The sequence below is a fragment of the Stegostoma tigrinum genome, chromosome 7 (assembly GCF_030684315.1).
Source record: "Stegostoma tigrinum isolate sSteTig4 chromosome 7, sSteTig4.hap1, whole genome shotgun sequence".
NCBI lineage: Eukaryota > Metazoa > Chordata > Chondrichthyes > Orectolobiformes > Stegostomatidae > Stegostoma > Stegostoma tigrinum.
Window position 1 is genome coordinate 58,653,417 of NC_081360.1, and position 13,493 is coordinate 58,666,909.

The window sequence follows — 13,493 nt, forward strand, 5'->3', positions numbered from 1 at the left end:
GAGGAGATCAGGCAGTGTGGCGGCAATGTGGAAAAGTATAAAGTTATGCACTTTGGTAGTAAGAAGAGGCATAGGCTATTTTCTAAAAAGGGGAAAAGGCTTTGGAAGTCGGACGCACAAAGGGAGTCCTAGTTGAGGATTCTCAAGGTTAACACGCAGGTTCAGTTAGCAGTAAGGAGGGCAAATGCAATGTTTGCATTCATTTCAAGAGGGCTAGAATACAAGAGGAGATGTGTGCGCTGAGGCTATATAAGGCTGTGGTCAGACCACATTTTGAATATTACAAGCAGTTTTGGGTCCTGAATCTAAGGAAGAATGTGCTGGGATTGGAGGGCATTCAGAAGAGGTTTACGAGAATGATGCTGAAATAAAGAGGTCATACGAAGGCGGTTGAGGACTCTAGGTCTGTACTCGATGGAATTTAGAAGAAAGAAGAGGGATCTCATTGAAAATTAGAGAACACGAGAGGCCTGGATAGAGTGGACACAGAGAAGATATTTTCTACTAGTAGGAAAGACCAGGAACTGAGTGCAAAGCCTTCAAATGAAGGGATGACCCTTTAGAACAGAGATAAGGAAGAATTTCTTCAGCCAGAAGGTGGTTAATCAGTGGAAATCACTGCCACAGATGGCTATGGAGTCTAAGTCATTGACTACATTTAAGGCAGAGAAAAATCTTTCATTGGTAAGGGGATTAAGGATTATGGGAAAAAGGCAGGGGAATGGGGTTGAGCAACCTATCAGCCAATATCAAATGGCAGAGCATACTCAATGAACTGAATGGCCCAATTCTGCTCCAATATTTTATTGTTTTAAGGCAGTCCTTTTCAGGAAGGGTTGAAAAAGTCTGAATTAAAGAGGGAGCAGAATATGTGAAGATGAAATCATTTATTATGTCAAACAACTTATGAGAAGGCAAACAAAGTAGGATCATTAGCTGTCTAATGAGAATGGGACCAAAACGCCAAAAAAAAAGATTTTTGTGGGCAAGATGCGCTGAAATAGGGATCATAATCACAAATGGAAAATTAGTAGAGAAGCTTACTCTGGTTCTTATGTGAACCTCTAAAAACATGTTAGCTCCCGTGAGGAACTGATGTTTTCAAGCCAAACCTTAGTGTCAATTGCACCCAAACTATAGTTGATCAGATTAGGTCAGTCCCTTTTATGCAAAGTAGAAAAACAAAATATTAACTGTAAATAATATTTATGCTACTAGTGTCACTCTTTAACTGTCTCCCCTTGACAACCTATGATATTACCATTGTTGAATGCCACACTAACATCCTGGGGCTACCACTGGCCAGGAATGACACTGAACCAAATCACAGAAATACTGTTGCTGTCACAGCAAGTCAGAAGCACCATCGACACACTGGCAACAATGTTTACCACCTATAATGTGCCAAGACGGCACTGGCCATGACAACGTTGACAGCACTTTTCACATCCACGACCCCTATCACTTAGGATGACAAAGGTAAAAAATGTATGGGACACCACTTCTTGAAAACACACTATCCTGGCTTTAAACAATATAGATGTTCCTTCATTGTTCTGGGATCAAAGTCTTGGAATTTCTTCCAAAACAGCATTGTGGACACATCTACATCACACAGACAACAGTAGTTCAAAACTCTACTTCACCAATGCCATTCTCAACAACAATAAGGGTTGAGCAACAGATTTCACCTCAGCAATATTGCCAAAATATGGGGACAACCTTGGAAATGAAAAATTCTGTGAAAAACTGACAGTGAGCAAAAATATTAGAAAATAAAAAGCACATCTGATCAAAACCATTGCAAAAGGTATGTATGTCACACCATTATAAGGTGTTCTTCGGTCTCTATTTTTTCTTCCAAATCTCATCAAATGGCATTTGTAAGCAAAAAGTGAAGGAATGTAAGGACACAACATTCCTTGCCTGGTCAACTAATCGATAAGATGATATCCAATCTATTCTTGAATGAATTCTCTGTTTAAAAAAAAGTACTGTACATTTAAAGTGGGACTTTATTCCTGGTCAAGATACATTAGAATTAATCTATGGATAAAGTTAGATATAAAATAAAATGTTTAATTTTTCCACATCTACATCGTGATTTGCTCAAAATAAAATTTCAAGACATTTCTTTCTGCTTTGCAAGAATACCAAGAATAACAAATTCCCAATGGCCTTATAAAGTAGTGAACTAAAATAACGCAGGTCCTCCTTAATTATTCTCTAAATAATGAGCTCCTGGTAACAACCAGGAGAGAACAGGAATCTTAGATGAGGACTTTTCTGAGGAAAAACGTCTTCCCAGTACACTGTTTAGAGAAACGTTGACAAAATAGGCATGGCATTTTATTTAAAAAATAGCAAATAGTACATGGGACATATAATAGACGTTGATAAACCCTTTCTGATTTTAAGTAATAAAATTAATTACATTTCTAAAACAGTTTTCAACATTAGATGCACAAAATAGAGTTTTAGAATTGAAAAACATGAAATAGATTATTTTTCTCTGTAAGTCAACTAGCTGTTTAAGATAAAAACTGAAAGAACTGTGGATGTTGTAACTCAGAAACAGAAACAGAAACAGAAATTGCTGGAAAAGATCAACAGACCTGGCAGTATCTGTGGAGTTCTCAGGAATGGTCACTCAAGCTGAAACGTCAACTCTGATTTCTCTCCACAGATGCTGCCAGACCCATTGAGCTTTTCCAGCAATTTCTATTTTTGTAGCAGTTTAAGATATAAGTTACATAAGCAGAAATAAAGAATACATACCTGCAGTGCTGATAATGCAAAAGGATTGAGTCCCAGTGGATTCTGCAGGGATCCTGAACCCAGAAATGGAGATGAGGATGAAGACTGGGAATTAAATTGAGATTGTGCCATTTGCTGTGAGGAGGTTGGAGGCACGTATGTACAGGTGATGGAAGATTCATCACAAGGCATTCTTGGTAAGAGGCTGAACCACTGTCCACCCTTCTCTGTGAGTACTTTCAGCAACTGGTCATTTTGAAGTAAAGGAGAATTGTATAGTTTCCCTGTAGAAGTTATCAGTGGGTTAAAGAAGTTTGCACAGGAGTCTATCTTTTCTGTGTTTCCAGACTGAATTGTTAGCTGGGAATTTGTGATGGAGTTCTGAGAGTTACAATGACTAGGAGATGATGATGGAGTGGCAATTACTTGGTTCACATTTTGCTTCTGAGTGATAAAGTCTGATTCAGGAGGCATCTTAGCTACCTCTAACAGCTTACTCAGTTTAGAAAAAGAACCTGGCTTTTGCAAGAACAGGTTAGTGCTATTTTTCCCTTTTGAATCACTTTTGCACAAATCATCACAGTTGGTCGTTGAACAAGAATTGCTCATTTTGTCTTCGGGTGGCTCGGAAGGCTCTTCCTTGATCTGTAAATTGTTGGCGTTTTTTAATTTTTCTCTCTCTTTTGCCATCTCCTCAGAACCTGAAATAGTAAATTAGTTTACGCACAATTCAAAATACTGCATATTTACATTAAGTATTGATATAGTAGAAGGGTTAAGCACCATTATAAACAACACTAAGCTTTCAGGTCCACATTACATTTTAAACATGGTCAAAGACTTACATGAAATGATAGAGGGGGATAAAAAGATGTAAACTAACATCTACATCTGTAAATTGTTCACATGACCAATCTAACATTGCATACTTAAATCTGACTGAACTGCTTCATAGGGCATTGCAGATGTGAACAATTCACTGGCTCCCATGAAGAGTCATCCATCATCAAGTCATGTACTCTGTGGCTCCTGCATAACCACGTATAGGGGACGGCCAACAAAGTGGTCAAGGGAATTTCAACAAGATTAAGTGATATGTGTAGCCAATAATCATTCCTCAGACCTGAATTACTGAAGACAAAATCTAAAGAAGAAACTCCCTTTTAACAAAATTCTCCCAACTGCATCTCAATCTAAGAATGGTCTTCCCTCCAGTTATGCATCACTTTAGTTTCTTGACTAAAAAGAGCAGGCTGAAATCAAAATAAGCATTGTAATTCTTCCTTGCTCCACTATCTTCCAGAGCTAAAGCACTGAACACAAAATATAATTTGGAGGAATGCTCAACAGTATTGAAGTTCAGGTTAACTCAGGAGGAGTATTACTCATGATAAGCCTCAAGACTCGTAAACAAACTGGTTCATAGTTCAACTAGAAGTGCAGGGATTTCAGGAACATTCTGCAATCAAAAAGAAGTTATTTCCTGTTGCAGGGAATCGTCTCTCGCACAAATTACATTATAGCTCCTCCTTCCCTCCAAAAGAATTTTAGTCCTTACCTTTGTGGCTCTATCATGGAGAATGTTGACTCAAAAACTAACAAAACTGGTCAGTCTTATGACTAGCACATGACCTAGATTTACATAGCTAATGAAGTCATGGTTAATTAGTTTATCCCTTCTATTTCAATACCGCCAATGTCAAGTTTTAACATGTTTAAAACTCCCAGCCACCCCTCACATTTTTTAAAAAGTCTGAAGGAGAATGTGCATAACTTCTATTTAAAAATGAATTCATATGGTGCTTTACAAAATCATTGGATATCCCAAAGCACATTACAGCAAATCACATCTTTCTAAAGCTGCAGTCATTGTCGATACAACACTTCTACTTCAGTAGAAATATGACAAGCCGAATAGGGTCCTTCGCCGAGGTTTTCTATTCAAGTCTCTGAACCCAAAAGCTTTTGAATCAAATGCGACAGGACTGACAACTTAGCCATGGATGACACATTGATATGCAGCTGCTCAGGTGATCCACTGATTGGTTTTAAGATGCTAAGAGCTTTTACTACTTATATTTAACATTTGTCAAAATAAAAGTGAAATCCACAAATTAATGTCATTGCTGTTTGTGCAATGTTCAGCGTACACCAAGTTGTTGTGTTTTCTTACAGCATAAAGCAAAAAGTGGTGGTGGGGTAATGTACTGCTTATTTCCCTCATTTTCAGAAGAATGTTGCTTAAAAATTTTTTTGAAAAGGCCTGCCTTTGTCATGGTAACACAGTGTGGAGCTAGAGGAACACAGCAGGCCAGGCAGCATCAGAGGAGGAGGAAAGTTGAAGTTTCGGGTCAGGATCCTTCTTCAGAAAACTGCATCTGCAGTTCTTATTATCTCTGCATGAGATCCAGCATCTGCAGTTCTTGCTAACCCTTGTAGTGGTAATATGCTACAGGCAACCTCAACAAACTCAATGTTAGGAAATGGTGCACTTGAGCTGATGGCCAATTTGGACAATGTCATTCAGTCATACTGTAGACCATGGTTCGGCAAGAGTTGAGGCAGTAGCTTCAGAGGTCATGCAGGAAAACACACTGGTTGGTCATGGCCCACAATAGTGTCACTTCCTCTTCCACCCTACCCTTCACCAATAGCCTTCCCACTATCAGGAAGGGTCACCGGACCCAAAACGTTAACTCTTGTTTTCTCCTCCACAGATGCTGCCAGACCTGCTGAGCTTTTCCAGCAACTTTGTTTTTGGGCCTTCCTACTGTTGCCAGTCTTAAGTGGCCACTATATTACGGCAATGCAAGAGTAGTGAAGTCCTCAAGTAACGTTTAATTAGTCACTTTAGGGCCTCAATCATCCTATGATTGGAAGGGCCCATTGGAAAAAGGCAGGGAAAATGAATAGCTGCCAGGGTCAATGTGAATTGGTCAGCCTCATAGACTGAATAGTGGATCATAAGAAGTTTAATGACCTCAGGCAAATTATCAACATAAGTGCGTGCACTTTCAAATGTCACATCTGACTAACTGCACTATTGTCTCAACCACATTGCTCCTTTCACCACACCACATTTCTCAGCTGCCAACAATCGCTATCAATCAGATTTCAAAACTTCATATTTATAACTTCACCTCAGCTTCTCATACTTAGCACTGTTTTAATTCTCAGACCCTGGTTTCATGTCTTGACATTGTGTCAGCTATTCAAACATAACAACCATCCAAATTTACTGGACCACATTCACTGACAGTTCCCTCTCTCTTGCAAGCCAAAGTATTGTGCAACTGGATGTAGCAGAAATTAACAAATAGTGGGACAACAGGCTAGCATGTTCTAACGTCCATGGCAGAGACTATTTCAGTTAGTATCAGAGGGTCATTGTTGAAACCATGGTCTACAGCATGACTGAATTTGTTGAAGGTGAAGGTATCCTCATACCTAATCTTCCGTGGCCATGAGGACAACTCAGAGCACAACCTTTCCAGTATAAAACTGGTGGTTAACTTCATCAATTCACTCATGGGCTAAACCATGATACAGTGTTAAATGTTAATGTTTCAGGTTCCACCACAGATACCACCTCAAGAGTGAGTGCTGCAATGAAATATCAATGCCCTGCACCCAACTGTAGCTTGCTATCATGATTGCAGTGTACCATAGCAGTTCAGCCATCTTTCCTGTAACAGGCAAAAGGGTAGTTCAAGTTCTGGCCAAAAGAAATGGCAGTAGTTCCATGGAACACTGACCTGGCTGTCCTCTCTCAGGATGATAGTCATCATGAGCCACAGCTGCCCTTACATTAGTGCCCTTGCTGTTATCCATCAGCCAGCCAACCCAGATTGTATGCACCAATGCTAAGAAAGGGCAGTCTAAGGCCAGGCACCAGAGTTACTCAAAGTCACCCTCCAATTTCACCTACAGTCTCTTTCGCTGAAAATCTGTAGCTTGCGACAGCCCTGGTGCAACCACTGTAGTAACAATTCATGGGAGCATTAGAATCAATATAATCGCATAGAAGAAAGGCAATAAAGAAGCAGAAGGGTGATTAGTTGAATAGGCATGCAATACAGTCTGGTTTAAATTACACTCCTGATTGTAATATTTATTTTGTGCTGATTGTTATTTTTGTATTGCAGCCAAACGGATGACGTGATAGTCAACAATAAAGCATGGAAGACTGTTGGTAAATGTGAAATTGGGACAGAGACTATTGGTATCATACATGAATGAGTTTATCATTTGTGGCCCAGGAAGAAATCAGAATCAGTTTGATAAACCACCATTAGGCAGAATACCCTTCCTCGGATCAGGAGATCAAACCTGCATACAGTACAATGTTCCAGGTGTGGTCTCACCAAAGCTCTGTGCAACTGCAGCAAAATATCCCTGCTCCAGTACCCTAAAAAAGGCCAAAATAACATATGCCTTGCTCACCGCCTGCTGCACCAGCATGCATACTTTCAGTAATTAGTATATAAAGACACCTAGATCTCATTGTATCTCCCTCTTTCTCAATCTAATCACCATTTTGATAATAATCTGCCTTCTTTTTATGCTACCCAAGTGGATAACCTCTCATTTATCCACATTGTACTGCATCTACCATGCATTCGCTCACTTACTCAATTTGTCCAAAGCACACTGAAGCATCTCTGCATCCTCCTCACAGCTTGCCCTCCCACTCAGTTTAGTTTCATCTGCAAACTTGAAGGCATTCCAAATAGTTCCCTCATTTAAATAATTAATACATATTGTGAATATCCAAGCTTTAAGCACTGATCCTTGCAGTGCCCTGCAATTCATTGCCTGAACTCAGAATATAGACAAATTATTCCCACTCTTTGTTTCCCATCTGCCAATTCTCCATCCATGCTAGCCCACTACTCCCAGTCTCATGCCCTTCAATTTTACTTGCTAATCTCTTATGTGGGACCATAAACCACATCCACTGGCTCCCCTTGATCAATTCTACGAGTTACATTCTTAAAAACGTCCACTACATTTGTCAAGTGTGATTTCCCTTTTCAAAATCCATGCTGATTCTGTACAAACCTGTCACTGACTTCCTAAGTGCTCTGCTCTTAAATATGCTGTAAAATGAAAATGTAAAATAGCAAATTGTAGTCAAAAGATTACATCACCTTACCTTCTGCACTTTCCATGCCTTCAATAAAAACACCTCCACACTGGGGAAGGACCCAGTAACGTCGTTTATAGCGATCCTGGCCAAATGTCATGGCACGCAATGAATGAGAGGCTTCAAACAACTTCTTACGGTACTGGCTTTGTTGCTGTGCAAATAAAATATTAATAAACCATGATGTCCTCAGTACTAAAATTATTTCTGCACCCTTGAACAAGGTTTACAAAACTTGCACTTTACAGCTTAATCTCATTATGACCATATTTCACAATAAACACTTAACAGGACAAGAATATTTTGACGAGTACAAACAGTGTAAGAACAAACTGCTGCAGTGTACTACAATGGGTTTGCATACTACAATTTAAATTTATACAATGCATTTGACACAGAAACATCTGGGCAATGGGGTAACTGGAAAAATGGATATGGATTCAAAGAAGGCACTATTTGGAGACAGTGCTAAATCTTAAAAAGTAGGTGGGAGGAAGAGACAGAGCACGCGCTTGTGAAAGAACACGAGAGCGAGAGTGCATGCCAGTGTGAGAGTGAAAGAGAACGCGAGGGAGTGTGGGGGAAGGGAGAGACAGAGAGAGACAGAGAGACAGAGAGAGAGACAGAGAGAGCGAGAGAGAGAGAGAGAGAGAGAGAGGCAGAGAGAGAGAGAGAGAGGCAGAGAGAGAGAGAGAGAGAGAGAGAGAGAGAGAGAGAGAGAGAGACAGAGACAGAGAGAGAGACAGAGAGAGAGACAGACAGAGAGAGAGACAGAGAGAGAGACAGAGAGAGAGACAGAGAGAGAGACAGAGAGAGAGACAGAGAGAGAGACAGAGAGAGACAGACAGAGAGAGACAGACAGAGAGAGACAGACAGATAGACAGAGAGAGACACACAGAGAGAGAGAGAGAGAGAGAGAGAGGCCGAGAGAGAGGCCGAGAGAGAGGCCGAGAGAGAGGCCGAGAGAGAGGCCGAGAGAGAGGCCGAGAGAGAGGCCGAGAGAGAGGCCGAGAGAGAGACCGTCAGACTTAGTGAGAGGCATTTTAGAAAGGAATATCAAACAATAATGCTAAGGTAACAGAATTTACGCCGACAATAATAGAGCAAAGAGAACATGGAATGCCCAACAGGCCAAAGTCAGAACCACAACAGATGTGGATGGTTGGCATTGTGGACAGTGGTGTGGGAGAAACAGGAGGTCAAATGGGTTGCTGTAGGATGGACATCAAGAGTAAAGCTCATATCAGCCCTCAGTTTATTTTGTGTACAACACAGTTTAGGAAACAATGAGAGAAAACACTTCACATTAGCTCTGAAGAAGTGTCATCCAGACTTGAAACATTAGCTTGATTTTTAGGGAATTCCAAGATTTTGAACAAGTGACAGTGAAGAATCAACGGTACAGTTCCAAGTCAGGATGAAGTGTTGCTTGTAGCAGCTGGTGATGCTCCAATGCATCTGCTGCCCTTATCCTTTCAGGTGGAGAAGTCATAAGTTTGGCTCTGATTATATGGTACAGTGTATCTTATAGATGCTACACACTGCTGCATGAGTAATAAAGGGAATAATGGATGGGTGCTAATTAAGTGGGCTGTTTGGTGCCTGGGTGTCATCCTAAATCAGTATGGTTGCTCACTTGCTGCACCTTGAGAGACTTGACATCTTTAGAGTTATGGTACATCTTTGTATGCTGACACCTATAACACAATGATAAATTCTGACTGAACACGTTCACCTCGACTGCTTTTCAACAGAGTGTGCATGTGCAATATAAAACTGATTTTAAATGAAAATAAAAATCTACTTTAAACAAAGTCTTCTTTTCCTCTTCAATGATACACTCGTTCCTTGATTTTTTTGTGTTTACATTTTTACTTTTGTTAGCTTAACACACTTTATTTAAATTTAATTTGGAGATGGTTTTGCTACTGTGGATGCACAAAGAGCATCAGCAGATAGAGCCATCTCTGAATTTTGATCCAGTGTCCATGAAGCAACTTGAGTGCATTCAACATACTGTCCCCGGTGAAACAAAATACACACTTTTTCCAACTTCTCTCAGGAAAAAAAGCAGCAAGGTATTCCCCTCCCTTAGCTTATAGTGAATAAGTCTCCTCCCTTGCACAGTCACCTATAAGAGATTGCAGCTAACCCTTGTTCCATCTTGCAAGGAGCTTGCAGCCAATCACAACTTCATGATCTTCTTGGAGGCTGCAGTTTGACTGCAAGGTACTAACTACAGAATGGGGGATATAATTCATATTGTCCTCGTTTAGGTTGCGGTAGGAGAAATGCTCCCTGAGCAGTTTCCATTCTTCTCTTTTTGAGAAGGTTGGCTAACATGTCACCTGGGCCAATTCTTCTCATCATGTTGCAGGGCAAGAGTGACAGACGCTACAGCAGCCAGGTGTGGAAGAAAATGATCTGAAAAGAAACCTTGGAGTGAGAATCAGGCTTTCAGCACAAATCAGCTGCACCTTGCAGACTTCCAGCAATTTTACAAAGCAGCACAAGCAACAAAACTATTCTACCAATTCACAGCACCTAGCAGAAATCAGCCATAATTCTGAAAGTATTTTATGAAACCCTTGAAATAACATGGCAGGATTTAGGAGGAGGAGGGCATCCTGCTGTATGTTCAAAAAAAGAGTGGGGTGTCAACTGAAGTGTAAGGATCAAAATGACTCCAGAAAATGCAAATCAATTACATGCTGCCTGATATCACAACGTGGCCGTTCTGACGACTTACAGCGTCGACTGTTAGCACCTGCATGAGTAAGCTAACCAAAATGGCAGGGAGGAAGTGGTATTATTCTGGACTAGTAATCCAGAGGCACAAGATGTGGGGCATGGGATTGAAACCGACCAATAAAAAAATCTGGATTTAGAAACCTAGTCTAAAGGTAATCTTGAAACTACTGTGGATTGTTGTAAAACCACATCTGGTTCACTATTATCCTTTAGGGAAGGAAAATCTGGCTTTATCACCTGAACTGTAAATCACTGCATATGATTCTAGATCGACAGTATTTGATTGACTCTTAAAATGCCCTCTGAAATGATCTACCAAGACAATCAACTATATGTAACTGCTTCGAAGTCTCATTAAAAGAATTCAGCCGTACAAGTTGGTTCCAAACATGGGCAAGGAGACCCTGCTGATTACCAACGTTCTCTGCCAAAAAATGTCAAATCAGTATTCTTCCAAGTATGTGAGGATTGCAGTGGCTTGGTATCAGTACTGATCAAGTTGGCTAAGTTCTAAAGGTCACAGCTGTTTGCCTTGTCCTTTGGCAGGTACAGAGGATCAACAAGCAGGGAAAAGTGACTTGACTTCACTTCATCCTAGCAAATCTGCATCCAGCAGATGCATCTGCCCATGTCAGTATCAACAGACTGTACTGTTGTACAGTCCTTGTGGCAATGCCCTACCTTCACGTTGAGGATACCTTTCATTGCAGTGTGTGGCACGACCGACATGTTGTATGAAATTGATTTCAAACAGATCGAGAATCAAGACTGGGCATCAATGAGGCACAGTGTCAATCAACACTGGAACTGAATTCAACTATCTTGAATCTCATGGCTTAACATATGATGAACCCTGATTAAATAAACAGTGCAGAAGGCATACAGCATCAGGCATATCTAAATATTGGTCGTCAACCTAGCAAAGCTGAAACACAGGACTAATTGTATGCCATTCAGCATTTAATAGGCACAGCTAAATCATCTGACAATCAACAGGTCAGATCTAATCCTGCAGTCCTGCCACAACTAGTCATGAGGGATGATGGAAAATTAAACAACTCACTGGAGGAGACAGTTCCCTAAACATCCCCATCTTCAATGATGGTGGAGCCCAACAAACCAGTGCGAAGAACAGGGCTGAGACATCTGCATCCATCTTCAGCCAGAAGTATCGAGTGGATGAGGCATCTAGACCTATTCACAAGTCCCAACTTTACAGAATGGTAGCCTTTAGCCAATTTGATTCACTCCATGTATTATCACAGTACTCAATATTGCCAGCCATTTTATCAAGGCTAATGAGCCCCCATGACATTCTGGCAATTGCTCCGAAACAGGTTTCAGAACAGTTTAACACGAGCATCAATCTAATTACATGGAAAACTGCTTACGGTCATGCCTCACAAGCCTTATTTGTTGAGGATGTGACATAGAACAGTACAGCACAGTACAGGCCCTTCAGCCCACAATGTTGTACCGACCTATTATCCTACTAAGATCAAGCTACCCTGCATATCTTACATTTTACTATCCTCCCTGTGCCTATCCAAGAGACGCTTAAAAGGCTCCACTACCCCTGCCGGCAGCACATTCCACACACCCACCATTCTCTGTGAGAAGAACCGACCTCTGATATCTCCCCATACCTTCCTCCAATCACCTTAAAATTATGCCTGCTCATAACAGTCATTTCTGCCCTGGGAAAAGGTCTCTGACTATCCACTCCAACTATGTCTCTCATCATCTTGTAAACCTCTATCAAGTCACCTCTCATCTTTCTTTGCTGCAATGAGAAAAGCCCTAGCTCGCTCAACCTTTTCTCATAAGGCCTGCCCTCCAGTCCAGGCAGCATCCTGGTAAATCTCCTCTGCACCCTCTCTAAAGCTTCCACATCCTTTCTATAATGAGGCGACCAGAACTGACCACAATATTCGAAGTGTGGTCTAACTAGAGTTTTATAGAGCTGCAGCATAACCTCATGGCTCTTCAACTCAAATCCCCTTCCAATGAAAGACAACACAATATATGCCTTCTTTACAACTCTATCAACTTGGGTATCAACGGATGTGGACCCCAAGATCCCACTGTGGCTCCAGACTGCCGAGAATCCTGCCACTAACCCTGTATTCTGCATTCAAATTCGACCTTCCAGGGTGAATCGCTTCACACTTTTCCAAGTTGAATTCCACGTGCCACTTCTTTGCTCAGCCCTATATCCCGTCAATGTGCCACTGTAACCTCCAGCTGACCTCCACACTGTCCGAAGCTCCACCAATCTTCGTGTCATCGGCAAACATGCTAATCCAGTGTTCCACTTCCTCATCCAAGTCATTTATAAAGATCACAAAGGTCAGAGGTCCCAGAACAGATTGAAGACAGGGGTGGTAGTAGATGAAAAGTATTCAGCCTGGAGCTCGGTGAAGTGGTGTCCCACAGGGATCTGTTCTGGGACCTCTGCTCTTTGTGATCTTTATAAATGACTTGGATGAGGAAGTGGAACGGTGGGTTAGTAAGTTTGCCGATGACACGGAGGTTGGTGGCGATTTGGACAGCGTGGAGGTCTGCTGGGAGGTCACAATGGCACATTGTCAGGATGTAAAGCTGAGCAAAGAAATGGCAGATGGAATTCAAATTCAACCTGGAAAAGTGTGAAGTGATTCATCCTGGCAGGTTGAATTTGAATGCAGAATACAGGGTTAATGGCAGGATTCTCGGCAGTCTGGGAGAATAGCGGGATCTTGGGGTCCACATCCATAGATCCCTCAAAGTTGCTACCCAAGTTGATAGGGTTGTAAAGGCGGCGCATGGTATGTTGGCTTTCATTGGCAGGGGAATTGGG

At 41.3% G+C, this 13,493-nt stretch overlaps 1 protein-coding gene across 13 annotated transcripts in view; it reads right to left on the minus strand.

Annotated features, from left to right (window-relative positions):
- Positions 1-13,493, minus strand: part of baz2ba (bromodomain adjacent to zinc finger domain, 2Ba) — a 329,006-nt gene that overhangs the window by 48,331 nt on the left and 267,182 nt on the right. For all 13 annotated transcript variants that reach the window (XM_059647301.1, XM_059647305.1, XM_059647303.1 and 10 more), the window contains 2 exons: positions 7,913-8,057; positions 2,779-3,458 (listed from right to left, as the gene is read on the minus strand). In XM_059647301.1, coding sequence (XP_059503284.1) covers positions 2,779-3,458; positions 7,913-8,057 — 825 coding nt within the window. The remainder of the gene's footprint in view (positions 1-2,778; positions 3,459-7,912; positions 8,058-13,493) is intronic.